This window comes from Melanotaenia boesemani, chromosome 1 (assembly GCF_017639745.1).
Source record: "Melanotaenia boesemani isolate fMelBoe1 chromosome 1, fMelBoe1.pri, whole genome shotgun sequence".
Classification (NCBI taxonomy): Eukaryota; Metazoa; Chordata; class Actinopteri; order Atheriniformes; family Melanotaeniidae; genus Melanotaenia; species Melanotaenia boesemani.
The window spans coordinates 1,707,394-1,734,763 of NC_055682.1; the positions used below are offsets into that span (position 1 = coordinate 1,707,394).

At 50.1% G+C, this 27,370-nt stretch overlaps 1 protein-coding gene across 4 annotated transcripts in view; it reads left to right on the forward strand.

The window, feature by feature from the left end:
* Nucleotides 1–27,222, forward strand: part of plekhg4 (pleckstrin homology domain containing, family G (with RhoGef domain) member 4) — a 106,563-nt gene extending 79,341 nt beyond the window's left edge. For all 4 annotated transcript variants that reach the window (XM_041993653.1, XM_041993668.1, XM_041993661.1 and 1 more), the window contains 20 exons: nucleotides 3,550–3,673; nucleotides 3,790–3,883; nucleotides 5,076–5,162; nucleotides 5,493–5,609; nucleotides 5,841–5,939; nucleotides 6,185–6,472; nucleotides 7,136–7,258; nucleotides 7,708–7,899; nucleotides 16,148–16,944; nucleotides 17,024–17,273; nucleotides 21,707–21,796; nucleotides 21,875–22,099; nucleotides 22,378–22,548; nucleotides 22,621–22,801; nucleotides 22,899–23,015; nucleotides 23,860–24,001; nucleotides 25,290–25,378; nucleotides 25,469–25,641; nucleotides 25,837–25,913; nucleotides 26,951–27,222. In XM_041993653.1, the coding sequence (XP_041849587.1) occupies nucleotides 3,550–3,673; nucleotides 3,790–3,883; nucleotides 5,076–5,162; nucleotides 5,493–5,609; nucleotides 5,841–5,939; nucleotides 6,185–6,472; nucleotides 7,136–7,258; nucleotides 7,708–7,899; nucleotides 16,148–16,944; nucleotides 17,024–17,273; nucleotides 21,707–21,796; nucleotides 21,875–22,099; nucleotides 22,378–22,548; nucleotides 22,621–22,801; nucleotides 22,899–23,015; nucleotides 23,860–24,001; nucleotides 25,290–25,378; nucleotides 25,469–25,641; nucleotides 25,837–25,875 (3,398 nt within the window). In that variant the 3' untranslated portion in view covers nucleotides 25,876–25,913; nucleotides 26,951–27,222. The remainder of the gene's footprint in view (nucleotides 1–3,549; nucleotides 3,674–3,789; nucleotides 3,884–5,075; nucleotides 5,163–5,492; nucleotides 5,610–5,840; nucleotides 5,940–6,184; nucleotides 6,473–7,135; nucleotides 7,259–7,707; nucleotides 7,900–16,147; nucleotides 16,945–17,023; nucleotides 17,274–21,706; nucleotides 21,797–21,874; nucleotides 22,100–22,377; nucleotides 22,549–22,620; nucleotides 22,802–22,898; nucleotides 23,016–23,859; nucleotides 24,002–25,289; nucleotides 25,379–25,468; nucleotides 25,642–25,836; nucleotides 25,914–26,950) is intronic.
* The last annotated feature ends 148 nt before the right edge of the window (nucleotides 27,223–27,370 follow it).

A 27,370-nucleotide genomic window follows, 5' to 3' on the forward strand; every position in this document is an offset into this window, starting at 1 on the left:
GCTACCTAAGCAGGGAAACCCAGACTTCCCTCTCCCCGGCCACATTCACCAGCTCATCCGGAGGGATCCCGAGGCGTTCCCAGGCCCAGATGTAGTCCGTCCAGCATGTCCTGGGTCTTCCCTGGGGCCTCTTTCTGGTGGGATGTACCCAAAACACCTCACCAGGGAGGCGTCCAGGAGGCATCCTAACTAGATGCCCAAGCCACCTCATCTGGCTCCTCTCGATGTGGAGGAGCAGTGGCTCTACTCTGAGCCCCTCCCGGATCACCGAGCTTCTCACCCTGTAAGGGAGAGCCCGGCCACCCTGCGGAGAAAACTCATTTCGGCCCCTTATATTCGCGATCTTGTTCTTTCGATCACTACCCACAGCTCGTGACCATAGGTGAGGGTAGGTTCGTAGATCGACCGGTAAATGGAGAGCTTTGCCTTTTGGCTCAGCTCCTTCTTCACCACAACAGACCGATGCAGAGTCCACATCACTGCAGACGCCGCACTGATCCGCCTGTCCATCTCCCTCTCCATCCTTCCCTCACTCCTGAACAAGACCTCGAGATACGTGAACTCCTCCGCTTGGGGCAGGACCTCATTCCCGACCTGGAGAAGGCACTCCACCCTTTTCCGGCTGAGGACCATGGTCTCGGACTTGGAGGTGCTGATTCTCATCCCAGCCACTTCACACTCTGCTGCGAATCGTTCCAGTGAGAGCTGAAGATCACGGCCTGATGAAGCAAACAAAACATCATCCGCAAAGAGCAGAGACCCAATCCTGAGGCCACCGAACTGGATCCCCTCAACACCTCGGCTGCTCCTAGAAATTCTGTCCATAAAAGTTATGAACAGAATCAGTGACAAATTGCAGCCTTGGCCTTGGTCCAACCCGCACCAGAAACAATTCTGATTTACTGCTGGCAATGCTGACCAAGCTCTGACACCGGTCGTACAGGGACAGGACAGCTCGTACAAGGGGGTCCGGCACTCCATACTCCCGGAGTACCCCCCACAGGAGTACCCGGGGGACACGTTTGAATGCCTTCTCCAAGTCCACAAAGCTCATGTAGACTGGTTGAGAAAACTCCCATGCCCCCTCTAAGACCCTGAAGAGATTGTAGAGCTAGTCCACTGTTCCACGACCGGGACAAAAACCACACTGCAAACTTTTATTTACTTGTTTTTCTTTTCTTTTTTTTTTATATATTTTAAAAATTGTGAGAGAAGTGGATCTGTTTTCAAATTGTAGATTGCATTTCTTCAATAAAAAGTAAATATTAAAAAAAATTAAAAAAAAAACCACACTGCTCCTCCTCAATCCGAGGTTCGACTATCTGACGGACCCTCCTCTCCAGCACCCCTAAATAGACCTTACCGGGGAGGCTGAGGAGTGTGATCCCCCTGTAGTTGGAGCACACCCTCCGTTCCCTTGAAGAGGGGGACCACCACCCCATTCTGCCAGTCCAGGGGAACTGTCTCCGATGTCCACGCGATGCTGCAGAGGCGTGTCAGCCAAGACAGCCCTACAGCATCCAGAGCCTTAAGGAACTCTGGGCGGACCTCATCCACCCCCGGGGCTTTGCCACCGAGGAGCTTTTTAACCACCTCAGCGACCTCAGAGCCAACACCAGCTACCCCAGACTCTGCTTCCTCATCGGAAGACGTGTTGGTGGGATTGAGAAGTATTCCCTCCACCGCCTCACAACGTCCCGAGTCGAGGTCAGTAGCCCCCCATCCCCACTGTACACAGTGTTGAAGGAGCACTGCTTTCCCCTCCTGAGCTGCCGGATAGTGGACCAGAATCTTCTTGACTGGACTCTGCCAGACGTTCCCGGCAAACCCTCACAACACGCTTGGGTCTGCCAGGCCTGACCGGCATCCTCCCCTACCATCTGATCCAACTCACCACCAGGTGGTGATCAGTTGACTGCTCCGCCCCTCTCTTCACCCGAGTGTCCAGAACATGCGGCCGCAAGTCCGACAACACGACTACAAAGTTAATCATCGAACTGCGGCCTAGAGTGTCCTGGTGCCAAGTGCACATGTGTCTATAACGAACACCTTGTTCTGTCTGAACAAGGTGTTCGTTATAGACAATCCATGACGAGCACAGAAATCCAACAGCAAAACTCCACTCAGATTCAGATCAGGGGGGCCATTCCTCCCAATCACACCCCTCCAGGTCTCACTGTCATTGCCCACGTGAGCATTGAAGTCCCCCAGCAGAATGAGGGAGTCCCCGGGAGGAGTGCCCCCTCCAAGGACTCCAAAAAGGGTGGGTACTCTGAACTGCTGCTTGGTGCATAAGCACAAACAACAGTCAGGACCCGTCCCCCCACCCGAAGGCGGAGGGAGGCTACCCTTTCATCCATCGGGGTAAACCCCAACATACAGGCGCCAAGTCTGGGGGCAATGAGCATGCCCACACCTGCTCGGCGCCTCTCACATTGAGCAATTCCAGAATGGAAGAGGGTCCAGCCCCTCTCAAGGACAGTGGTTCCAGAGCCCGAGCCATGCGTTGAGGTGAGTCCAACTATATCTAGCCGGAACCGCTCAACCTCGCGCACCAGCTCAGGCTCTGTCCATTCCATGTAGCTAGAGCTAGCTTCTGCAGCCGAGGATCAGACCGCCAGGGTCCCCACCTTTGGCTGCTGCCCAGCTCACACTGCCCACCTCCAGGCCTGGCTCAAGAGGGGGACCCCAGTGACCCACGTACGGGCAAGGGAAACCTGGGTCCATGGTTTGTTGTCATCATAGGAGTGTTTTGAGCCGCGCTTTTTCTTCCCAACATCATTCCAGCATAGTTACCAGCAACATCCCAGATTAATTCCCAGCATCATTCCACTTTTTTACCGCGTCAATCCCAGCATGATTTTTAGCTTCATTCCAGCAATATTCCCAACATCATTCCAGCATCATTCTAGAATCATTCCCAGCTTCATTTCAAATTAATTCTCAGCAGCTTTCCAGCCTTATTCCCAGAATCTTTCTAGATTAATTCCCAACATTATTCCAAAATAATTCTCAGCATCATTCCAACATTAGTTCAGCATCATTCACAGCATTGTTCCCAGAATCATTTCCAGCATAATTCTAGATTAATTTCTGGCATTATTCCATGATCGATCATCTCAGCATCATCCCCACAATCTTTCCAAATTTATTCCCTGCATCATTCCCGGAATCATTCCACATTTAGTACTAGCATCATTCCCAGAATCATTCCAGATCTATTCCCAGCATCATTCCCAGAATCATTCCAGATCTATTCCCAGCATCATTCCCAGAATCATTCCAGATTTATTCCCAGCATCATTCCCAGAATCATTCCAGATCTATTCCCAGCATCATTCCCAGAATCATTCCAGATTTATTCCCAGCATCATTCCCAGAATCATTCCAGATTTATTTGCTTCATCTTTCCCAGATTTATTCCCAGCATCATTCACTCATAGCGTTTCCATGGAGACTGTTTTTATTGATCACAAACGAACAGGAACACTGAGATCCAAAACTACATCAACACTGTCAAGTCCGTTCTGGTTCTGATGTCTCCTGCAGGAACCAGGGACAGAGGAGGACGTCCTCTCCTCACCGTCTGCTCCTCAGACTCTGTGTGGTCCAACCCAGGATGCAGCAGCACCGAGCTGCTCCGCCTCCTGCTCTACTACACCTCCACCCTCAGGTAATCTTTCTTTCTTCCTCCTCCTCTTCTCATCCTCCTCCTCCTCCTCCTACTCAGCTCTAAGTCAGCTGACTGAAGGTGTGTTCCCCTCTGACATCACTTCCTGTGTGACACAGGAAGGAGGTGCAAGCATTGGGTCTGACAGTTCTGGTGGATGCTCGTAGAGCTGCTCCTTCGTCCACCTTGTTCTCCGCCCTCCAGTTGCTGCAGGTGGGTCACATGATCACCTAGTTCATGACATCACTGGAAGGCTTTGTGTTCTGCGGTAGAACCTGGATCCAGTCCTCCAGGTCTTCTCACCTCCTGCTAAAATTCTTGCTTTCCCAGCAGATTTTTTATAGTAAAAACTCCTGAAATGTCTTTAAATTATTCATGTGTGTAAATAATTAGAATTATAAAAACTAATATTCTGATCTTCCAGCTTTATTAAATAACCTCACTGGGAGAATTTTCCCCAATCAGCAGAGCGAAGCAGAAACTGATCCACCAATCAAGCCTCTTCTTCCTCCATCATCATCATGTTCTCACCCGGTGTTCCCAGACTTTATTTTGCTGGGTCCTCCTAATACAAAAATTACAACCGGACGCATATGTTGCTTTCTGGTCTATTTCACACCTCCACCTTTTTGAACAACTGAACAAATCAAACTTCAAAAAATTACAGGCTGCAACAAAATACACTAAACACCGTTTAAATAAAACCACAAACCACCTTTACTGTGCGATTATTTCAAGTGCAACATTTATTTTTACATCACATCATTTAGCCGACGCTTTTATCCCAGCGGCCTACGGAGGTCAGGCGGTAGCGTTAAGGGTCTCGCCCTAGGACCCACCTGGAAGTGCCTCCAAGTTCCAGGCTAGCACCACACTGCTGCCTCTCCTCATCACCCACCTTTGTGCAGATGAAGCAAAGGCAAGATAAGCTTCGTCATATTTTCTAGTCGTTGGTTGGAAAGAAGTTGGTTTGGCTCATATTTGCCGATGCTTCATCTTCTGCTTTGGTTCCACGTGGGAGCGCCGTCAGAAACCCGTCCATGCTCGCAGTGTCTGCTGTTCAGCATCCAGGACACATTTCTCTCACATTCACGCGTAGGCTCGTAATCACACACAGGAAGTAAAGGTGATGATATATGTATCAGGTGACAAAGAGGAGTGCTGTGATTGGTCAGAGTTGTAGAATTTAGGAGGATCAGCTGATCTTGTGTTGATGGTTGTGATCAACATCATGACTTCCTGGAGGAACTGAATCCGGGTTTTCTGCGATCTGACCTGCTCACCAAGTGTCGAACTAAACAGACATACAGTGGCCTGGTTCTGGACCTGGTTCTGGGCCTGGTTCTGGACCTGGTTCGGTGCTGCTGGTCCATGTTGTTTGGTGTTCACTGCTCTGTGTGTGCAGGAGGAGAGGCCGGGCTCCATCCAGTCCATCTGCATCCTTGTGAGCAAAGACTCGTGTGTACGTCTGGAACGACCTGCAGCCTTTCAGGTAACAGCTGATCCGTCTCCTGACAGCAGCGCACCGTAACCAGGAGGGATACACCTCAGGAAATCACACTACCATGCTGTTGCTTTGCAAAAATTCGTATTTAAGGTCAAGATGCAGGAGAGAAGTGATGGAGGCAGAAAGCTGGACATGTCAGGGTAAAAGGCTGAGCACATCGTTGATGAGTTAGAGTTGCCTTTCTGCACCTAAACAGCAAACTAATGCTGATGTATGAGTGAAAGAACATTTCCCATGCAGACAGATAAGCATGAGGGACAGTTGATAAATAACCCAGCTGTTAGAGAACCATGAGTGACTCTGTTTGTGGTGCAGGTGGAGGTTGTGAGTTCACTGAAGTCTCTGCAGAAGCATGTGGAGGTCCAGCAGCTTCCTGCAAAGTTTGGAGGATCATTCAGCTTCAGCCAGAGCAGCTGGATCAGCTTCAGATCGGTCAGTATGTCACCCGATCATCGCTGTGTCTCCGTTCCAGAAGTTTCTTCAGAAGAAACACTCATTTTTCCGTTTTCATTTCTTAAACCACAATAAGTCAGATAACGAGCCGACATCCGATTTCTGATCTGTGCTCAGAACAAAATGACAAAACAGCCATCGAGAACTTTGATTTTCATCTAAGTCACATGACCCAAGTTATCGCTGCTCACGAAGTCTTCTGTTTGTCAGAGAGTCGAGCATCTGACCAATCAATGTGAAGACGTCATCACGCTGCTGCAGGAAACCATTAGCACCCTGCAGAGCTCAGCTTTACCTGCTGCTGCCCAGGTAACACTCACACACACACACACACACCGACACCATGCAGGGGAGAACTGGCTGTCAGTCACTGTTTTCAGAGTTCTGGTTCATTCGGACTCAGATGTTTTATCTTCATCTCAGATTTTTACAGTCAGGCCCGTTTCACCTCCTTCCTGATTGGTGTTGTCATGGTTACTCTTACCAGAACCTTCAGCTGTGAAACCCCACACTGTGTCCCAGTTATTCCAGTAAGCTTCTGTCCCCTTTCCTAGGATGCTGAGCTGCAGCTGTCCAGGTACAAGTTGATAATGAGTAGCATCCTGGCAGACAGCCGATTGGTCCAGTTGCAACAGGAGGGCGGGGCCTCTCTAGCCTGGCTCCGCAGGGAGGAGGGAGGCAGCAGTGCACCGGAGGATCAGCGGGCGGCGGTGGAGACTGTGTCAGTTCTGTATGATCAGGTGGACGAGCTGCTGCACTGCCTGGTGACCCTGTCCAACTCCAGGACCCAAGAGCTGAACTTCATCGTAGACTTCAAGAGTCTGGAGCAGGGCTTCAGCCAGGTCAGTCTGAGCATGCTCAGTACCAGCAGCCTGTGGAGGTGTCATTACAGCTGTCAGCACGGATCAGGTGGTTTAGACCTGATGAGCTGTAGTGATGACCCACAGGTCATCAGGTTCTGGTGTTAGTTATCAGCTATGTTGTTGGTTCTATTTAATTAAAAACAGCTGTTCTTTCCATTAAAAATATGAATAAAAGCTGAATAAAAAACATCAAAAACATCAGCTCGTCCTCGTCCTTTCATGAAACGTCTCCAGAAGCTGCAGGATGCCATGCTGCCGTCAGTCTGAGCTGTCAGTCATCCTGCAGTACAATGACCTCTGCTGGTGACTGATGGGAACTGCAGCTGCTCAACATTGAATTTAAACTGATGTGGAGACTGACTGACTCCAACCGATCCTGATTGACTCCACCTGAACCTGGCTGACTCCACCCACACCTGACTGACTCCACCTGAATTGGGCTGAACTCCTTTTTTTTTCTACCTTGTCCTGTCCAGCATGGTGGCGGCAGAATGATGGTCTGGCTGCTGTGTTGTGCTGAACAAATTTGCTTTGCCAAGAGGAGCTTTGTGGGTACAAGGCTCCTCTTGATGATGAAAAAGTAAAAAAAAAAGAATTGAATCCTCTTTGATAATCCTCTGATCCGTGCTGTGATGTGTGCAGGTGAGGACGTGGCTGGAGGAGGTTGGAGATGTCCGTCTGAAAGATCTGGATGAAGCTGCAGATTCTCTGGAACTTCTCTACAGTAAACAGCAGGAGTTCAAGGACTTCTACACAACAGCTTATGTAAGACACACACAAATACACACTACATACACACATGTGTAATGGTTCTATCAGCTGTGTGGTGGTTCTGTCAGCTGTGTGGTGGTTCTGTCAGCTGTGTGGTGGTTCTATCAGCTGTGTGGTGGTTCTGTCAGCTGTGTGGTGGTTCTATCAGCTGTGTGGTGGTTCTGTCAGCTGTGTGGTGGTTCTGTCAGCTGTGTGGTGGTTCTGTCAGCTGTGTGGTGGTTCTGTCAGCTGTGTGGTGGTTCTATCAGCTGTGTGGTGGTTCTGTCAGCTGTGTGGTGGTTCTGTCAGCTGTGTGGTGGTTCTGTCAGCTGTGTGGTGGTTCTGTCAGCTGTGTGGTGGTTCTATCAGCTGTGTGGTGGTTCTGTCAGCTGTGTGGTGGTTCTGTCAGCTGTGTGGTGGTTCTGTCAGCTGTGTGGTGGTTCAGTGTCCTGTCTTTTTTTCAGAACCACTGTAAACAAGGCGAGGAGCTGCTGGCCCGTCTGGACCAATGGGACAACCTTTCTTCGGCTGATCTCCATGTCTTCGAAGTGAAAGTTCATGCCTTCTGGGCTCAGCTGCAGGACTTCTCTCAGCGGGTCAACGGAACCGGGAAGAACATTGAGCGGGCCGTCCAGCTGTACCGCTTTCTGGACCAGGTAATTTCTCGACAGCAGGTTTTTACTTCTTTGTGGGATGTTTGTCCTCATGCCCTCATGTCTGAACTCCTTCCTGCTGTCATACGTCCAGCAGTTCGTTCTGTATTAATCTGTATAAGACGCTGTCTTCATGTCCAGTTCTGCTGGACCCCCGTCCCCCAGGTTACAGTCCCATGGAAGTCCCTCTGAACTGTTTCTGATGCAGTTCTTGTCAGCTGGTGTCTCCTTCTCCTCCTCCTCATCATCATCATCTCCTGCAGTGAAACTGACAGCTTGGATTGAGGCCAGGAGGAAGAGGAGGAGGAAGAGTCAGTCTTGTTTTGTGTTTTGGGGTGATGGTCTGTATCTGTGTAATCTGATTATTCTGTGTTTATTTCACTATAAATGTATAAAACCACATCAGCACTCCTTATAGTTCTTTACGTTTTGTTTCTATCTTTGATGCCAGCATAAAATAATAGAACAAAGTCACCAGCTGACATTAATCTGCTCTCCTGTCATTTAAATCGGTTACCAGGCAACAGAAGGCAGCTGCACAGGTGGAGGTGTAAGTCCACGTCCAGGTTGGTTGTCGACTTCAGTCTTTTTTAAAACAATCAGTTCTACAGAAGCCACAACCCTCCCCGGATCTGATCCAGCTGTTCTTCTTCTGGTCGGGTTGCCTCTGGATCTGGTTCTGACCCGATCAGCCAGCCTCGTCTTTGTGTCTCTGTGGGGACTCGTTCCCTTCACAGAGCTGCTGGGTGGAGTTGGGGAGGGGGGATCTAAACCTCCACAGGCGGGTCTAGTCCAGGAGTCGCTCCACTGCCGAGTTTTCCCTCCTTTCACTACTAAGTCTTTGTTGCCATGGTGACGCCCCCTCCACCTCCTGGGACCGCCCATCTGCCATTCAGCCTGTGAATGAGGTGGGAGGGGGTCTGTGTGTGGTCAGGGTCTTGTTTTCTGCTCAGTTCAGTCAGGCTGCAGAACCTGGACTGAACACGCCGAGGTAGGACATGCACACACGCACACACAGAGCTGAGGTGTGTTTGGTGTGTGTGTTAACTTCCAGTCTTCTGTCTCTGTCGTCCAGCTTTCGCTCTGCAGTCAACCGATGCTTGGTGCTCCGACAGAGGCTCAGTAGGAAGAAGGTCGAGTGAGGTTTGTTGACAGTTGTAGTTGTTTACTTGTTCACAGTCTGGTGCTTGGAGCCAGGTCCTTTGTTTTCTTCCTGGAATAGAAACTTCAGCAGGATTTTATCGGGGGAAGGTCTGTAGTTAGATTCCCTGATTTCTGAGCAGAGAAACCAGATGTCCCATGATGGGTTCATTATTGTGTCTGATGGAGGACATGGTGGAGGAAGTGTGTGTCTGATGGAGGACATGGTGGAGGAAGTGTGTGTCTGATGGAGGACATGGTGGAGGAAGTGTGTGTCTGATGGAGGACATGGTGGAGGAAGTCTGTGTCTGATGGAGGAGATGGTGGAGGAAATGTGGGAATGATGAAGGAGGAGATGGTGGAGGAAGTGTGTGTCTGATGGAGGACATGGTGGAGGAAGTCTGTGTCTGATGGAGGAGATGGTGGAGGAAGTGTGTGTCTGATGGAGGAGATGGTGGAGGAAGGTTGTGTCTGATGGAGGAGATGGTGGAGGAAGGTTGTGTCTGATGGAGGACATGGTGGAGGAAGTGTGTGTCTGATGGAGGAGATGGTGGAGGAAGGTTGTGTCTGATGGAGGACATGGTGGAGGAAGTGTGTGTCTGATGGAGGAGATGGTGGAGGAAGTGTGTGTCTGATGGAGGACATGGTGGAGGAAGTGTGTGTCTGATGGAGGAGATGGTGAAGGAGATGGTGGAGGAAGTGTGTGTCTGATGGAGGACATGGTGGAGGAAGGTTGTGTCTGATGGAGGAGATGGTGGAGGAAGGTTGTGTCTGATGGAGGACATGGTGGAGGAAGTGTGTGTCTGATGGAGGAGATGGTGGAGGAAGGTTGTGTCTGATGGAGGACATGGTGGAGGAAGTGTGTGTCTGATGGAGGAGATGGTGGAGGAAGTGTGTGTCTGATGGAGGACATGGTGGAGGAAGTGTGTGTCTGATGGAGGAGATGGTGAAGGAGATGGTGGAGGAAGTGTGTGTCTGATGGAGGACATGGTGGAGGAAGTGTGTGTCTGATGGAGGAGATGGTGGAGGAAGTGTGTGTCTGATGGAGGAGATGGTGGAGGAAGTGTGTCACTGGTGGAGGAGATGGTGGAGGAAGTGTGTGTCTGATGGAGGAGATGGTGGAGGAAGGTTGTGTCTGATGGAGGACATGGTGGAGAAAGTGTGTGTCTGATGGAGGAGATGGTGGAGGAAGTGTGTGTCTCATGGAGGAGATGGTGGAGGAAGTGTGTGTCTGATGGAGGAGATGGTGAAGGAGATGGTGGAGGAAGTGTGTGTCTGATGGAGGAGATGGTGAAGGAGATGGTGGAGGAAGTCTGTGTCTGATGGAGGACATGGTGGAGGAAGTGTGTGTCTGATGGAGGACATGGTGGAGGAAGTGTGTGTCTGATGGAGGACATGGTGGAGGAAGTCTGTGTCTGATGGAGGAGATGGTGGAGGAAATGTGGGAATGATGAAGGAGGAGATGGTGGAGGAAGTGTGTGTCTGATGGAGGACATGGTGGAGGAAGTCTGTGTCTGATGGAGGAGATGGTGGAGGAAGTGTGTGTCTGCTGGTGGAGGAAATGTGTGTCTGGTGGAGGAGATGGTGGAGGAAGTGTGTGTCTGATGGAGGAGATGGTGGAGGAAGTGTGTGTCTGCTGGTGGAGGAAATGTGTGTCTGGTGGAGGAGATGGTGGAGGAAGTGTGTGTCTGATGGAGGACATGGTGGAGAAAGTGTGTGTCTGATGGAGGAGATGGTGGAGGAAGTGTGTGTCTGATGGAGGAGATGGTGGAGGAAGTGTGTGTCTGATGGAGGAGATGGTGAAGGAGATGGTGGAGGAAGTCTGTGTCTGATGGAGGACATGGTGGAGGAAGTGTGTGTCTGATGGAGGACATGGTGGAGGAAGTGTGTGTCTGATGGAGGACATGGTGGAGGAAGTCTGTGTCTGATGGAGGAGATGGTGGAGGAAATGTGGGAATGATGAAGGAGGAGATGGTGGAGGAAGTGTGTGTCTGATGGAGGAGATGGTGGAGGAAGTGTGTGTCTGCTGGTGGAGGAAATGTGTGTCTGGTGGAGGAGATGGTGGAGGAAATGTGGGAATGATGAAGGAGGAGATGGTGGAGGAAGTGTGTGTCTGATGGAGGAGATGGTGGAGGAAGTGTGTGTCTGCTGGTGGAGGAAATGTGTGTCTGGTGGAGGAGATGGTGGAGGAAGTCTGTGTCTGATGGAGGAGATGGTGGAGGAAATGTGGGAATGATGAAGGAGGAGATGGTGGAGGAAGTGTGTGTCTGATGGAGGACATGGTGGAGGAAGTCTGTGTCTGATGGAGGAGATGGTGGAGGAAGTCTGTGTCTGATGGAGGAGATGGTGGAGGAAATGTGGGAATGATGAAGGAGGAGATGGTGGAGGAAGTGTGTGTCTGATGGAGGACATGGTGGAGGAAGTCTGTGTCTGATGGAGGAGATGGTGGAGGAAGTGTGTGTCTGCTGGTGGAGGAAATGTGTGTCTGGTGGAGGAGATGGTGGAGGAAGTGTGTGTCTGGTGGAGGAGATGGTGGAGGAAGTGTGTGTCTGGTGGAGGAGATGGAGGAGGAGGGTGGTGTTTATCTGTCTCCAGACTTTTTGGTGGCTAGCGGCTGCATCTGTGCTCTGATTGGCTGCTGTGACTCAGTGATGTGGAACAGCAGCAGGTTGCTTCACCGATCAGGTTATTGATCTGCTTCATGGAAACACTAGAAAACCAGCAGCTGCAAAAATGTTCATAAGGCTGAAGTCCCCCGCAGCAGGAGAAAATCCTGGGACTCCTAAAACCAGACCCTGGACCAGATACTGGAGCAGTTTCTAGTTTTAAAACCAGATACTGGACCAGTTTTACAGAAACAGGAGGATGAAGAGTTGATCGTCTCAGAAGCTGCTGCAGCTGCTTCACACTGAACTTTCACACAAACACTTGGTGGTCGCTCCTCCTCTTCCTTCTCCTCCTCCTCCTCCTCTTCTTCCTCCTCCTCCTTTCATGTGCTCTACAACCAGAACCCCCACCCCCTTTCCTGGCCGACTGGCTTCAGGCCGGGACTCCTGCAGGGAAGCTGTCTCCAAAACCAGACCCTGTCGCTCCTCCTCCTCATTTTATATAAACTCCAGCAGCCTCCTCTTCTCCTCCCTAATCCATGATTTCCCTCCTCCTCCTCACCTCCTCTGTGAATCTCCTCAGTGAGTCCATTTAAGCCCCATTTCCACCAACAGGTCCCAATTAGTTTCGTTCAGTCCAGGATGGGTTGGAAGACATTTAAAACTGGAGTCCCAATCTTACCAATCCAATCCTAAAGGGTGGAGCTTGATACACTGCAATCCTCTGATTGGTTGACAGAATCATCACTTCCTGTTTGACTCATCAATGAGAACAGAGCAGGAAGAAAGAACGACCTGCTGGACGTCCACCATCCTCCTGCTTTGGTTCTGGGTCGCCGCCTTCTACGTTACAATTTAAGGAAGGCGTCGCATCGCGCTGTTACGTAGCTGACACGTCAGTCGCTATCTGGCTAATGCCCCGCCTACCAGATAGGATACGTTTGCTGTGGAAACCCAACAAAGATCATAGTTTACCGAACCAAACAGTCCTGAGCCTACGGTGGCCCGGAAGCACAAAACAGTATTACATAGGGAGAAACACTTTTGCCAAGGTTTCGCCAGCGCCACGTCCCGGGCTGAGGGGACTCCTCCGTTATCCCTGAGAGCGAAGATGAGTTCTTGGGTTGGTGGCCTGTCCAGGTGGACCCACCTCTCACCTGACAGCAGCTGAGATAGGCTCCGCCCCCTCACGGCTCTGAATTGGGGGAAACGAGTGTAGACAATGGATGTGTTAATCCAATTATATAAGCCCCGCCTACAGCCATGGAAACACGAGTGTGTGCGTGTGTGTGTGTGTGTGTGTGGGTGGGAAGTGAGCAGCTGCAGCGATCAGGTCACATCAGCATCGGTCTGCAGAGCTCTGACCTGCTTCCTGCTTTCTAATCGTCCAATCACACGCAGCGTCCTCATGAAGACAGATCAGTCGCTGTAGACGTGAGACATCTTCATCACCGAGGAGGAGTATGGAGAGAATGATCAGTGAAAAGTTAAAAACACTAAATAAACAATGTTTCACACACATTTTTACCCTCAGCCTCGCAGGTCGTTTTCAGGTTGAATCCGACACACACGTTCAGGCTCTTCCAGGAGACCCAGAGTTTCAGAAATAATCCGGTTCTGGTCCTGATGGAGGTTTTCCTTCCTGGTACTGGTCCTGATGGAGGGTTTCCTTCCTGGTACTGGTCCTGATGGAGGTTTTCCTTCCTGGTTCTGGTCCTGATGGAGGTTTTCCTTCCTGGTTCTGGTCCTGATGGAGGTTTTCCTTCTTGGTACTGGTCCGGATGGAGGGTTTCCTTCCTGGTTCTGGTCCGGATGGAGGGTTTCCTTAGCTAGGTCATTTTAAATTGGACTGATGTGGATCATATGATGGTTTAGTTTAAATTGCATTGAAATTAATCATCTTTTCTGTTCTGATAATAGAGATGAAAACATGAAGAAAACTGAGACAACATGAAGTTAATCATCAAGAACGCTTCTGATTGGCTGACAGGCTGATTATCAACATGTTCAGTTATCAACTATAATTCAAATTTAATAACTAGTTTCCTCTCTGACTTGTTTATGTGCTGTGACTGCCCTCTGCTGGTCACATTGTGTCTCTACACCCTGTAACCTGACCCAGTTTTACCTGATCCGGTTTTACCTGACCCAGTTTCACCTGATCTGGTTTCACCTGATCCGGTTTTACTGGATCTGGTTTCACCTGACCCGGGTGTGATGAGGTACTGTGTTATCTGGCCGGAGAAGTCCATCAGTTGGGGGCGGGTGGCTGCAGCCTTGGACAGAGAGGAAGATGAAGGAAAATCTTCATCATCATCCTCCTGTCTCTCTTTCTTGTTTCTTCTTTGTTCATCCCAGATCTCAAAATAAAAGTCTGTAATAAACCAGAAACCTCCACGGTGGTGTGGTGGCTGGCACGCTGGCCTCACGGGAAGCATGTCGCTGGTTCGAGCCTGTGGAGTGTGTTCTCCCCATGTATGCTTCCCGGTACTCCGGCTTCCTCCCACCGTCCACAGACATGATCTTAGGTTAACTGGTCTAGGAGTGAGTGTGAGTGGTTGTTGGTCCTGTGATGGACTTGTGACCTGTCCAGGTGTACCCATCCAGGTGTACCTGTCCATAGGGCTGTCGCGATAAGCAATAAGTCAGTTATAATTGCATGGTAAGAAAAAATGAGTGTGATAAGTTTGTCGGCTGTGCTCATTTTTTTCTATCTTACTTTACCATAGGCTGTGTATGACAGCAGGTTTCACTATGGAGCATCTCGACTGGAATTTTCTGGTTTTTGTGGAGTGATCTCTCTCCTGTCATACGTGACAGCAGCGTGTTGCAGCAGGAGACCAACATGTTTTACAGGGTTGCCAACTCTCACGCATCGGCCGTGAGACTCACGCGATTTCTCACGCTGGAATATACATCAGTCGGCTAATCGAGAGGTTCGGGAGGATTCCCAGTGGGCCGCATTACTTTTCAAGTCTGATATGTGAAGCCTTTATTCTGTTCATGCATGGGAATCACTACTGAGGCCGATTCGATACGCATCTTGACACACTGCCAGGATACAATATGTTAACGATACAGTGAAGGTTCGATATGATTAATTAATGATTTGACTTTATACAACACGATTCGGTTCAGTATGAATCCTAATGCGATTCAAAACTATTGTTGATGAACGATTGTGGGCTTTATTTTTTTAAGCTAATGTAAAAATGATCTCTGTCTACATGGTGAAGCGTCCTTTAATAATTCTCTGGATCCAGACGTCGATCCGGGTCACCCCTAAAGTCTAATCCCTTCTTCTTTATTCCATTTATGAAAATTTCATCAAAATCCATCCATAACTCTTTCAGTTTTATTGGTGACAGACAGACCAGCCAACACCACCCCATGCATGACCTCCGCCATGACGGAGGCTATGATGGAGGCCACGACGGAGGCCACAACCTCCGCCATGACGGAGGCCACGACGGAGGCCACGACCTCTGCCATGACGGAAGCCATGATGGAGGCCATGACGGAGGCTATGATGGAGGCCTTGACGGACGCCATGACGGAGGCCATGACGGAGGCTATGATGGAGGCCTTGACGGACCCCATGACGGAGGCCATGGTGGAGGCTATGATGGAGGCCACGACGGAGGCCACGACCTCCGCCATGACGGAGGCTACGATGGAGGCCTTGACAGAGGCCATGATGGAGGCCATGACGGATGACGGAGGCTATGATAGAGGCCTTGACGGAGGCTGTGACAGAGGCCATGGTGGAGGCTATGATGGAGGCCACGACGGAGGCCACGACCTCCGCCATGACGGAGGCTACGATGGAGGCCTTGACGGAGGCCATGACAGAGGCCATGATGGAGGCTATGATGGAGGCCACGACCTCCGCCATGACGGAGGCTATGATGGAGGCCACGACGGAGGCCACGACCTCTGCCATGACGGAGGCCTTGACGGAGGCCATGACGGAAGCTATGATGGAGGCCTTGACGGAGGCCATGACGGATGACGGAGGCCATGCAACATGCACCAGCAGTCCTTTTCTCAGGCCCGTTTACTGATCGTCTGTCTGGACTTTTAGGTTTTACAGAACAACTTAGATAAACTGAAAATCTCCTGTCATCTCGCTTCCCTCCATGTTTGCTATTTGCTAACTGCTGCTGCGCCACCCCCTCCCGTCTGATGATGCGTTCAAGGCACCTCAAAAATACGGGTGCCGGCAGCTCGCTAACGTTTGCCTCAGACCACCCTTTCAGATCTATAAATCTCTACCTAGACCAGACCCGCTCCCCGTTTGCAGCAGCAGGACTCCCTGATGAGCTAGGACTGAACACCACCTGGGGTGATGGGGGTGGGGGGTAAATTTTTTTCATTTTAAAGCAGCATGAGGATGGATTAATTATTTTCTGTTTGGAGTAAAACAAAATGGCAGCTTAGGGGGCGGGGCTTCCTTATGATTGACATTAATTGTGTGGTGTCATGTCCTCCCCTTCTCTCTGCAGGCCTATGGATGGGCGTTGGAGGGCATGCGTCACCTCGCTGGAATCAGTATGGAAGACTGCACGCTGCCAGACAAATGTCAGGCTGTGATTGGCTGCTTGGAGGACTACCAGCGCAAACACCCTCCAATCCCAGATGGGCGTTTTCAGGACATGAAAGCGGAGGCGGGGGAGCTACGGGGGGAGCATGGCCTCTGTCAGTGGAGCTTCGCCTGGTCCAAATGTCAGGAGACCCAGATGATGTTCAGCAGGAAGATGGAGGCAGCACTCAAGACGCGAGACTCCGCCCACAGACGGCGCTCTGGCTCTGTCACCAGCAGAAGCTCCACTTCCTCCAGGAGGACTCTGTCAGGACTCTGGGGTCTCCGTGAGACCTCCTCCTGTCCTCCAGAGAAGAATACCTCCCCTCCCACCCCTCAGCACACCCCCCTCCTCCAGCGTCTCCTCCGCAGCTCCTCCTCTGAGGAGTCCTCGGACAGGGTGGACATGTGCTCCCCCAGTCCCAGCCTCCCCCGCCTTAACTCCTCCCCCAGCTTCATCCCCTCCTCCTCCAACAGGCGGCAGCAGCTGAGGAAGGCTCAGAGCTTCGACTGCCCCCCCACCCCTGAGGTGTGCCGTTGTGGCCCTCGTGCCCTCAGTGAGCCAGTTCGCCACGGAAATACTGGCGTGTTCATCCGCGGGCTGGAGGTCAGCAGCACGGAGGCGGCTGACCGGACACTCTGCCCCAGGACGGCTGCTCCCGGCTGGGCAACGCCAAGCAGCCCCGGTACCCCTGCCACAGAGAGCCGACCCAGAGGGAGGTGAGTAAGCAGCATCAGCGGGAGGGGTGGGGTTCTGATCCGACCCTCATCATGTGCATATGTGTGTGTGCATGTGCAGTAAGCTGCGTCATATTGTGGAGGAGATGGTGACCACGGAGCAGGAGTACGTCCGCTCGCTGCGTTACATCATCCATCACTACTTCCCTGAGATGGACCGGGCCGACGTTCCTCAGGACCTGAGGGGGAAGCGCTCCGTCGTGTTCGGGAACCTGGAGAAGCTCCTGGACTTCCACAGCCAGTTCTTCCTGCGGGAGCTGGAGGCCTGCTGGAAACACCCACTGAGAGTCCCACACTGCTTCCTGAGACATGTAGGACACATTATATATATATATATATATATATAATCTATATACAATATACATAATACAATATATATATATATTGTAAAAATTTCCTGCTGGATTTACCTCTGAGACGAACATCAGATCAGGTTCTGGCTGGAGTTTGGGATCTTTCCAGCTATTCCAGGGTCATTTGGACACATCCAAGGAAACGTATCAGCCAGGTCTGTAGCGGGAGGCTCCACATCCGACATGACCTCGTGTATGAAGACTTGACTTCGTCCATCTGACATCTCAGTAGCTTTCAGGGAAGCTGAAATAGCGTCACATGAATGCCTTGCAGCGTTTCAGTCCTCTTCTCAAGCGCTTATCCTCAAAGAACGTTGCTCACACTCAGCTCACCGATACTGCAGGGTTAGAGACGTTATTCAGAGCTTCAGACAAGCAGCTGCTACACCTGTACAGAAACACAACAGAGAATTTCTTACAGCTTTTACAGGTAAACTAAGCAGACAATCATCAGGAGTTCCTAAAAAATAACCAAGACAACAACAACAACATGTATCACAACAACCACCAAAGAACCAGAAACACACACACCTGAACCAAAGCATCTCTTAGTGTATAAACACACTGGACACCTCAGTGCTGAGTCAGCATGCAGAGGATGAGGAAGAGGAGGATCAGAGATGAGTGTGATCCTGCAGATGTGACCGCGACTCCACGGAGGCTAGAGGCCCAGGGACCAGGACCATCAGAAGCAATCCTGGAGCACCAACCCAAGCCTCCCCACCATGAAGACCACCCTGGACCCTCTGAGAGGATGGCGGAGGAAGGCCCCAGACTGAGCCCGCAACGGTCACAGGGCCCGTTGGGCAACGGCCATCCAAGGCGAAGAGCCCTGGGATGTCTAAGTGTAATTAAAACTCAGAGGTGAGCTGGCCTCCACCCAGCACGCCTCCCAACACCCTACATGTATGTGAAAGAGAGCGGGGAAGGAGAGGAGTCCATCCAGAGTTCCCAGTTCTGCCAGCCTGAGGGAAGAAGCTCCTCCTGAGTCTCTGTGTTTGCCTTAATGAGTCTTATGGGCTCGACATACGGGGGCCGACCAACAACAGCCCCAGGTGAAGCTCATCGCCATGCAGGTGAAGCTCATCACCATGCAGGTGAAGCTCATCGCCATGCAGGTGAAGCTCATCGCCATGCAGGTGAAGCTCATCGCCATGCAGGTGAAACCAAACACACGGGACGCGACAAACAGCGGCGACGACGGCGTCGCTCTCTCGGATCACTTTTCTCCAAGAAATGTGATTGGTTGTGATATTGGAGGGAATTCTGACATGTTGAAAGCAGTCTGTGACAGACGAGGATGAAGAGTCAGAAGATTTTGCTGGAAATGGGAAATCTGCTGCTGACTCTACTGAACAAAGAGAAAGACAAGCCTGGGTTCATCCTATGATACAAACCAGGAACCAGCATGGTGAAGACCATCACCTGATGGACCTCAAGGCCGATCCAGATAAATCCAGGACCTACGTTCAGACAAATTCCCCCGGCACCATGCGGCAGCCTTTTATTTCCATCTCTATAATCTCTGCGTGAAGTCTGGGCAGGTCAGACAGCCAGAATGAGCCGATCCTCCATGTTGGAAGTGTCTGCAGACGGCGCTGTCTAGCCTGCTGTCATTGGTCAGTCAGTGGAACCCTCGCTGGTTGGTTGTAGTGCCAGGCGACAGCGACAAAAGTTGGACAGTTTTCTATTTTCTTGTGTCGCGTTGCAACCCCCCGTGTGCACGTCTACGTGAACGAGCGCAACATTTCACATGCACGTATGTGGCCTGTGGCTTGGCTGGAGGAGGGCGGCCATTTTCTTTTTTTTTTTTTTTTTTTTAACTTGTCCTGTCCAGCATCATAGCAGCAAAATGATAATCTGGTTGCTGTATTGTGCTGAACATATTTGCTCTGCCAAGGGGAGGCCTATGGGTAAGGCTCCTCTTGATAATGTGATTAATTTATTTATTTATTTACTTTGAATCACAGAATCTATGTAATCTTGCTGGACCTGACCGGAGGGGACAGAAAAAGATGGAAAATAGCAAAAAGAGCAAAACGGAAAGAAGAAATGAGACAAAAAGATCACAGACAGAAGGAAACGACCTTCAATCCACCATCACCAGACAACAAACTGTTACACCTGTACATGAACACACCAGAAAATTTCCTACAACTTTTACAAAAGCAGAAACATACACACAGAAAAAACAGAGCTGCCAGTCATTAAGAGTTTTTAAATAATAACCAAATCAAAAAGACATAACAGCGACCAGATACTAACTCACAGGAAAAAAAATAAAATAATTATCGCTTAGTATTAAAACCCACTGGACAACTCAGTGACTGTGTCAGCATGCAGAGGATGAGGAAGAGGAGTGATCAGTGATGAAGAGTGGTGAGTGAGATCATGCAAATGCGACCACGCCTCCACGGAGGCCAGAGGCAGACCAGGGCCTGGGCCGGGCCCCCAGCAGCAGACCCGGAGCACCAACCCAAGCCACCCCACCACGAAGACGACTCCAGCCCCACTCGAAAGGCGGCAGAGGAGAGCCCCAGCAAGAGGCTCCCATGTCCCAGTGGGCCAAGATCAGCAGCTGCTGACCCCGCCAGGGACCGGCCACCCAGGGCAGCCCAGGCGAAGGGCCCAGGGCCCCAGGAGCCCAGAGGCGGCCGCCCCACCCCCCAAAGGCAGAGGGCCCGCAACATGCCTAGGAGGACCAGGCCCCCCCAGACAGCCACCCGGCGCAGGCCAGCACACACCCCGATGTTCCAGCCGCACACCCCGGGAACCAGGGTGCTGTCGGCCCCCTCCCCCCATTCCCCACCTTCACCCTATATAACCCCACACTCACACCCTCCCCCACGCTGCACCCACAATCACTCACCACCACACAATCACGTCACACACAACCCACCCACCATGCCCCGTGGGGGACACCCCAGGCGGACCAGAGGACAGTGAGCCCCAAGCACCCCCCCTTGACCCAACACCCACAGAGCCAGCAGCCCACCAGCGCAGCCACCCCGGGACCCGGCCCCGGGGCAACCACCTCCCCCCGGCCACACACAGGGGGAACAGGGGTGTGAGAGGTCCCCAATACCCTCTCCCTCCCCGCTCCTGACTGTTTAGGTGGTGTGTGTTGTGTGCAATTAAAATTGAGGGGCAGTGACCGCAATGAGCCGGGAGCCGGGCCACCTAAGTGGCCCCGCCCGACATGCAACCCATGCCATGCCCCCCAGGTGTTGTTTGTGTGTTGTGTTTCTTGTGTTTTGGTGTCTTGGTGCAATTAAAACTGAGAGGCGAGTCGCCACGGGGTGCATCCATTTTCACCTCATCATCCAACAGGAGATGATGGAGAAGGAGTGGCGTCGCCTCGCGAGTACCCAGCCCACAGCGGCCAACACACCGTTGTTAGGATGATGAGGGTCTCCATGATCCTGTTCGCTCTGGCTGCTGTTCTCCTCATGAAGATGTCCTGGAGGGGGGAGTGTTCTGCGCTCTGCTGACCTCAGCACCCTCTGCAGGGCCCTCCGGCCCCGTCCAGTTCTGTCTACGCTCTGTCATCATCGTTGTTGATGCAACCAGCCGCCACATTGTCGTCCGCGAACTCCACTATGGTGTCGGAGCTGTCCATGGCTCCGACACCGTAGGGCGGCTGCAGTCTTTGAACTGTTGGTGGATCGATCCAGGCTTTCCCTGACTACATGGGACGACAAGACACCTAACCCTAGATTTACTCCCGATGTGCCTGTTAGGGCATGAGTGTGTGTATGAGAATGGGTGGATGTGACAAGTAGTGTAAAGCTCTTTGAGTGGTCCAGCTGCCTGGAAAAGCGCGTATACGTACAAGTCCATTTACCTTTTACCATTTACCTTTTACCATTTACCATGGCTACACACTGGAGCTCTGGTGTTGAGGGCACACAGGTGGAGTTCTTCCCCAGGCTGAGCAGCTTGGAGTGGAGTGTCCATGACTGGACACACCACGTTCCAGAATGATCTACAGAACATGTATAAAAAACCCACAGTGCAACACAGAAACTGTCTGGTATCACGTCCATGTGCTATTTGAGTCACTAAAACGGCAACATTTGATGAGATATCGATCAGGAAATGATCGATCATCTTTTGGACGTCTGAAAATCCTCCCAGTGTAGCTTCTAAATGTGTTGCTACAACAACCCATGTCTGACAACTGCTTCAGGTGTAGGAGACGGGTAGAGAAACCCAGGGAAACCTGTCAGTTACCATGGTAATGGACAAAGTTACCATGGTTAAAGACCCCAGGTTTTCTTTAACTCAGACCTTCAACATAACCTGATTTCTGGAACAGGCTCCTGATGTTTATGTTTGTTAACATTTGTTCATGTTTGTTCACGTTTGTTTATGTTTGTGCGTGCGAGCAGCAGGAGCAGTTCAGTCTCTACGCTTTGTACAGCAAGAACAAACCCAAGTCTGACGCTCTGCTGGCCAACCACGGACACGCCTTCTTCAGGGTGAGAACTTTGGTCTCCTCTCTGATTCGCTGTGACCTCTGACCACTGACCCCGCCCCTCTCCCCTCCCCCCCTGCAGAAGAAGCAGCTGGAGCTTGGAGACAAGATGGACCTGTCCTCATACCTGCTGAAGCCCATCCAGAGGATGAGTAAATACGCTCTGCTGCTCACCGACCTCATGAAGGAGGTGGGCATGACGCAGGAGGCGGAGCTTACTGCACTGCAGGCCGCCACCAACATGGTGAAGTTCCAGCTTCGCCACGGCAACGACCTGCTGGCCATGGACGCCATCCGAGACTGTGATGTGAGTTTCTTAGAGTCAGATGTCAAAGAGGATCCTGCAGCTTCCTTCAGTCCTAGGTTGTGTGATCTGGACTAAAGTCTGTTTAAAATCTGAACTATAGTAAACAAAGAGCAGACCAGAACTGCATGTTGTGGCTTCGGTTCCTGAAGTTCTTCATGAAACAGGTTCCTACTCTGTGTTTTCATGACATGGATGTGAAGAAGCTTTGAACACCTGCAGCTGCATGTAAGGAACTAAAAGTAGTAGAAGGACGTCCATGTTGTTCCTCGTCTCTGCAGGTGAACCTGAAGGAACAGGGTCAGCTGATCCGTCAGGATGAGTTCACTGTCTGGAGTGGCCGTAGGAAATGTCAGCGTCACATCTTCCTGTTTGAGGAGCTTGTTCTCTTCAGTAAACCCAAGAAGATGGAGGGCGGGCTGGACGTGTTCATCTACAAACACTCCTTCAAGGTGAGTTCTACCTCAGCCACACCCGCTTCGAGGCACCAGGTTCTCTTCTGACTTCCTGTTCTTTTCTTTCAGACGGCAGACGTGGGTCTGACCGAGTCAACGGGGGACACCGGGCTGAAGTTTGAGATCTGGTTCAGACGGAGGACGTCCAAGAACCACACCTTCATCCTTCAGGCCGCATCAGCTGACGTCAAACACGCGTGGACGGGCGACATCGCCCGGATCCTTTGGAACCAGGCGACCCGGAACAAAGGTGGAGCCGGTAGAGAGCCAATGAGCTGCTGACGTTGTTGTTGTGATCCTAAACTCACCGTGCATGCGTGTGTGTGTGTGTGCATGCGTGTGTTCAGAGATGCGTCTGAAGGAGATGTTGTCCATGGGCGTCGGGAACAAACCGTTTCTGGACATCCAGCCGAGTGACGCCGCCATCAGCAACCGGGCCGTTCACTGCATCATGAAGAGCAGAGGTATGTTAAGTTTCCATGGCAACCAGTTCCAGGCATGAACAGAACCAGGACCAGGAATTGTTTCTGGGGTGTAAGGTCCAACAGAATCTTTTCTGTTCGTTGTGGTCTGGTTCTTTACTTTCAGTACCGTCCTCTAAACCAGGACTGTCTTCAGAACCGGGTCCATCTTCAGAACAGAATCTATAGTCAGTTCAGTAACATCAGAACGTACTGAGAAGCTGCTCCAGAATCTCCTTCAGGTTCTGCTCCGATGAACCAGACGGAGATTCAGAACTGCAGGTGTTCAGCCTCAACAACACTGTAACCATGGAGACGGTGGCAGCAGCATCATGATCTGGGTAACTTCCTGTCTGTGGACGTCAGCCCTAATTCTGTCCAACATCCAAATGTCCGTCCAGGATTCTGCAGGAAGCTGCTCCATGAATCCACAAACATCTGACCCGGTTCCAGAAAACCTGGTCCCAGAACACTTTCATCATTCAGAACCTGTTCAGAGTTCCGTTGGTTCAAGAGCCTCAGAAACCGTTCACAGAAACCACAGTTAGTATGATGAGACCACATCCGTGTCACTGACACCTAAACCCAGAATCCAGAGTCCCGAACCTAAAACCCAGAGATCTAAACCCAGAACCCTGATGTGTGCAGCTGCTGTCTTCCTGTCTGATTGATCTCTGATGCGTATTGATCTGTGTGTAAACTGTTTTATTCTGAATGTGATGAAGATCTGAACTCTATACTCCTCCTCTTCATCCCTCCTTCCTGAGACGTCAGCAGAGGAGGTGATCTGAGGAACCGAGGCAGCCGTTCATCAATCACCAAAACTTATTGATCTCTTTGTGTCCAGGAGCCAGAACGCGGGCGTCCATCGCCGTCTCTGCATTTGATAATTCACATCCCTTCAAACGAGGAGCCGGGACCTCTGACCCCCCCGCATCAGGACCGTCTTCCACCAGCCTGCTGGGACCCCTTAACCTGCACCTGTACAGGTACCACACACACCTGTACAGGTACCACACACACCTGTACAGGTACCACACACACCTGTACAGGTACCACACACATGTACAGGTACCACACACATGTACAGGTACCACACACACCTGTACAGGTACCACACACATGTACAGGTACCACACACATGTACAGGTACCACACACACCTGTACAGATACCACACACACCTGTACAGATACCACACACCTGTACAGGTACCACACACACCTGTACAGATACCACACACACCTGTACAGGTACCACATAAACCTGTACAGATACCACACACACCTGTACAGATACCACACACACCTGTACAGGTACCACACACACCTGTATAGGTACCACACACATGTACAGATACCACACACACGTACAGGTACCACACACCTGTACTGGTACCACACACACCTGTACAGATACCACACACCTGTACAGATACACACACCTGTACAGGTACCACACACACCTGTACAGTAACACACACCTGTACAGATACCACACACCTGTACAGGTACCACACACATGTACAGATACCACACACACATGTACAGGTACCACACATCTGTACTGGTACCACACACACCTGTACAGGTACCACACACACCTGTACAGGTACCACACACATGTACAGGTACCACACACATGTACAGGTACCACACACACCTGTACAGGTACCACACACATGTACAGGTACCACACACATGTACAGGTACCACACACACCTGTACAGATACCACACACACCTGTACAGATACCACACACCTGTACAGGTACCACACACACCTGTACAGATACCACACACACCTGTACAGGTACCACATAAACCTGTACAGATACCACACACATCTGTACAGATACCACACACACCTGTACAGGTACCACACACACCTGTATAGGTACCACACACATGTACAGATACCACACACACGTACAGGTACCACACACCTGTACTGGTACCACACACACCTGTACAGATACCACACACCTGTACAGATACACACACCTGTACAGGTACCACACACACCTGTACAGTAACACACACCTGTACAGATACCACACACCTGTACAGGTACCACACACATGTACAGATACCACACACACATGTACAGGTACCACACACTTGTACAGGTACCACACACACCTGTACAGATACCACACACACCTGTACAGATACCACACACCTGTACAGGTACCACATAAACCTGTCCTGCCCAGTGGTCCTGGTCCAGGTCTTAATCCAGGTCCTGGTTTTTGACCTGCTGTCCTCCACCTCCTTCAGTCAGCCGCTCCCTGCTGCTCCTGCCAACTCCGCCTTCACGTCGTGTGTTGAGGAAGACGAGCAGGAGACCGGCAGCCAGCCCTCCATGAGTACGTGCATTTAGCCTACATTTCCCATCATGCCCTATAACCTCAGCGGGGATGTCACCGGTTACTCTCAACGTTCTTCTTTCTCTGCAGCCACAGAAAGTTCTGGTTCTTCGTCACGTTGCCTCTCTGGTTCCACCGGCTCCGATAGCGGCTGCGTCTCCTCCCACCTCCAGGAGGCGCTGCCCGAGGAGCCCCGCCCCCACCGCCGGCCCTCTTCGTTTTCCTCCAACAAGCAGCACCTGAATAGTGACTTCATCACACCTGTGAGTGCCGTGGGCATGTGACTAACAGGTCCTCAGACTGTAGAAACATTCAGATGAACAAGAGACCCCTCAGATCTGTTACTGCTGATTGATCCTTTCATCTGATTGATTACATATTGATTAGTTCTCTGAGGGTCAAGTCAATGTGATGATGTCATCTGAGATGCTGTGGTAACATCATGTGTTCATCCTCAGAAAACTGCTCCGGTCCTCGGTCCTGCCTCCGTCATCTGATCTTTATTGTTGGATCGTCTTCCTCACAGGATGCTGCTGTGAGTCACAGCCTCTGACATCATCACAGCCTCCTACATCGTCACAGCCTCTGACATCGTCACAGCCTCTTACATCGTCACAGCCTCCTACATCGTCACAGCCTCTTACATCATCACAGCCTCTGACATCATCATAGCCTCTGACATCATCACAGCCTCCTACATCGTCACAGCCTCTGACATCGTCACAGCCTCTTACATCGTCACAGCCTCCTACATCGTCACAGCCTCTTACATCATCACAGCCTCCTACATCGTCACAGCCTCTTACATCATCACAGCCTCCTACATCGTCACAGCCTCTTACATCTTCACAGCCTCCTACATAGTCACAGCCTCTGACATCATCACAGCCTCTTACATCATCACAGCCTCCTACATCGTCACAGCCTCTTACATCATCACAGCCTCCTACATCGTCACAGCCTCTTACATCATCACAGCCTCCTACATCGTCACAGCCTCTTACATCATCACAGCCTCTTACATCATCACAGCCTCTGACATCATCATAGCCTCTTACATCATCACAGCCTCTGACATCATCACAGCCTCTTACATCGTCACTCACAAATATGTTTGTCTATATATATATATATATATATATATATATATAATATTAATATATATATATATATATTATATATTATATATATATATTTTTATATATATAAATATATATATATATATATATATAATATATATATATATTATATATATAAATATATAATATATATATATATATATAATATTTATATATTATATATATATATATATATAAATATATAATATATATATATAATATATATATATTATATATTATATATATATATTTTTATATATATATATAATAATATATATATATATATATATTATATATATAAATATATAATATATATATATATAATATTTATATTATATATAAATATATAATATATATATATAATATATATATATTTTTATATATATATATATATATATATATATAATATTTGTTTTTTTTTGTTTGTCCGTTCATCATGTGACTGTTTCTGCAGGTTGGGGTGTTTCCTGCTGTCTGGAGTCGGTTTGAACATCAGAAAGAAAACAAAAATGTTCTGAAAACAGCTGATTTCTTCGTTTATGTAAATATTAGTTTATCAGGTTTAAACATGACCTCGTTCTGTTGTTTCTGACCTGAGGTCAGTCTACAGGTGTGTTACCTGGTCCAGGATCAGCCAGACTGACTGTACATGTGTGTAAATAAAAAGCACAGGTGACGTCTGTTGACACTTTTCATACTTGAACATTAAAAATGTTTGAAAACAGATTCTGTGTTCAGGGGCCTCATTTATCGAGCTGGCGTAGGAACAAAAACTGGCGTACAGTCAACTTTTGGGATTTATGAAAACCAAATTAGACCTCCAGTCCTCACTAAGACCAGGAAAGTAGATCCTAGACCTCCAGTCCTCACTAAG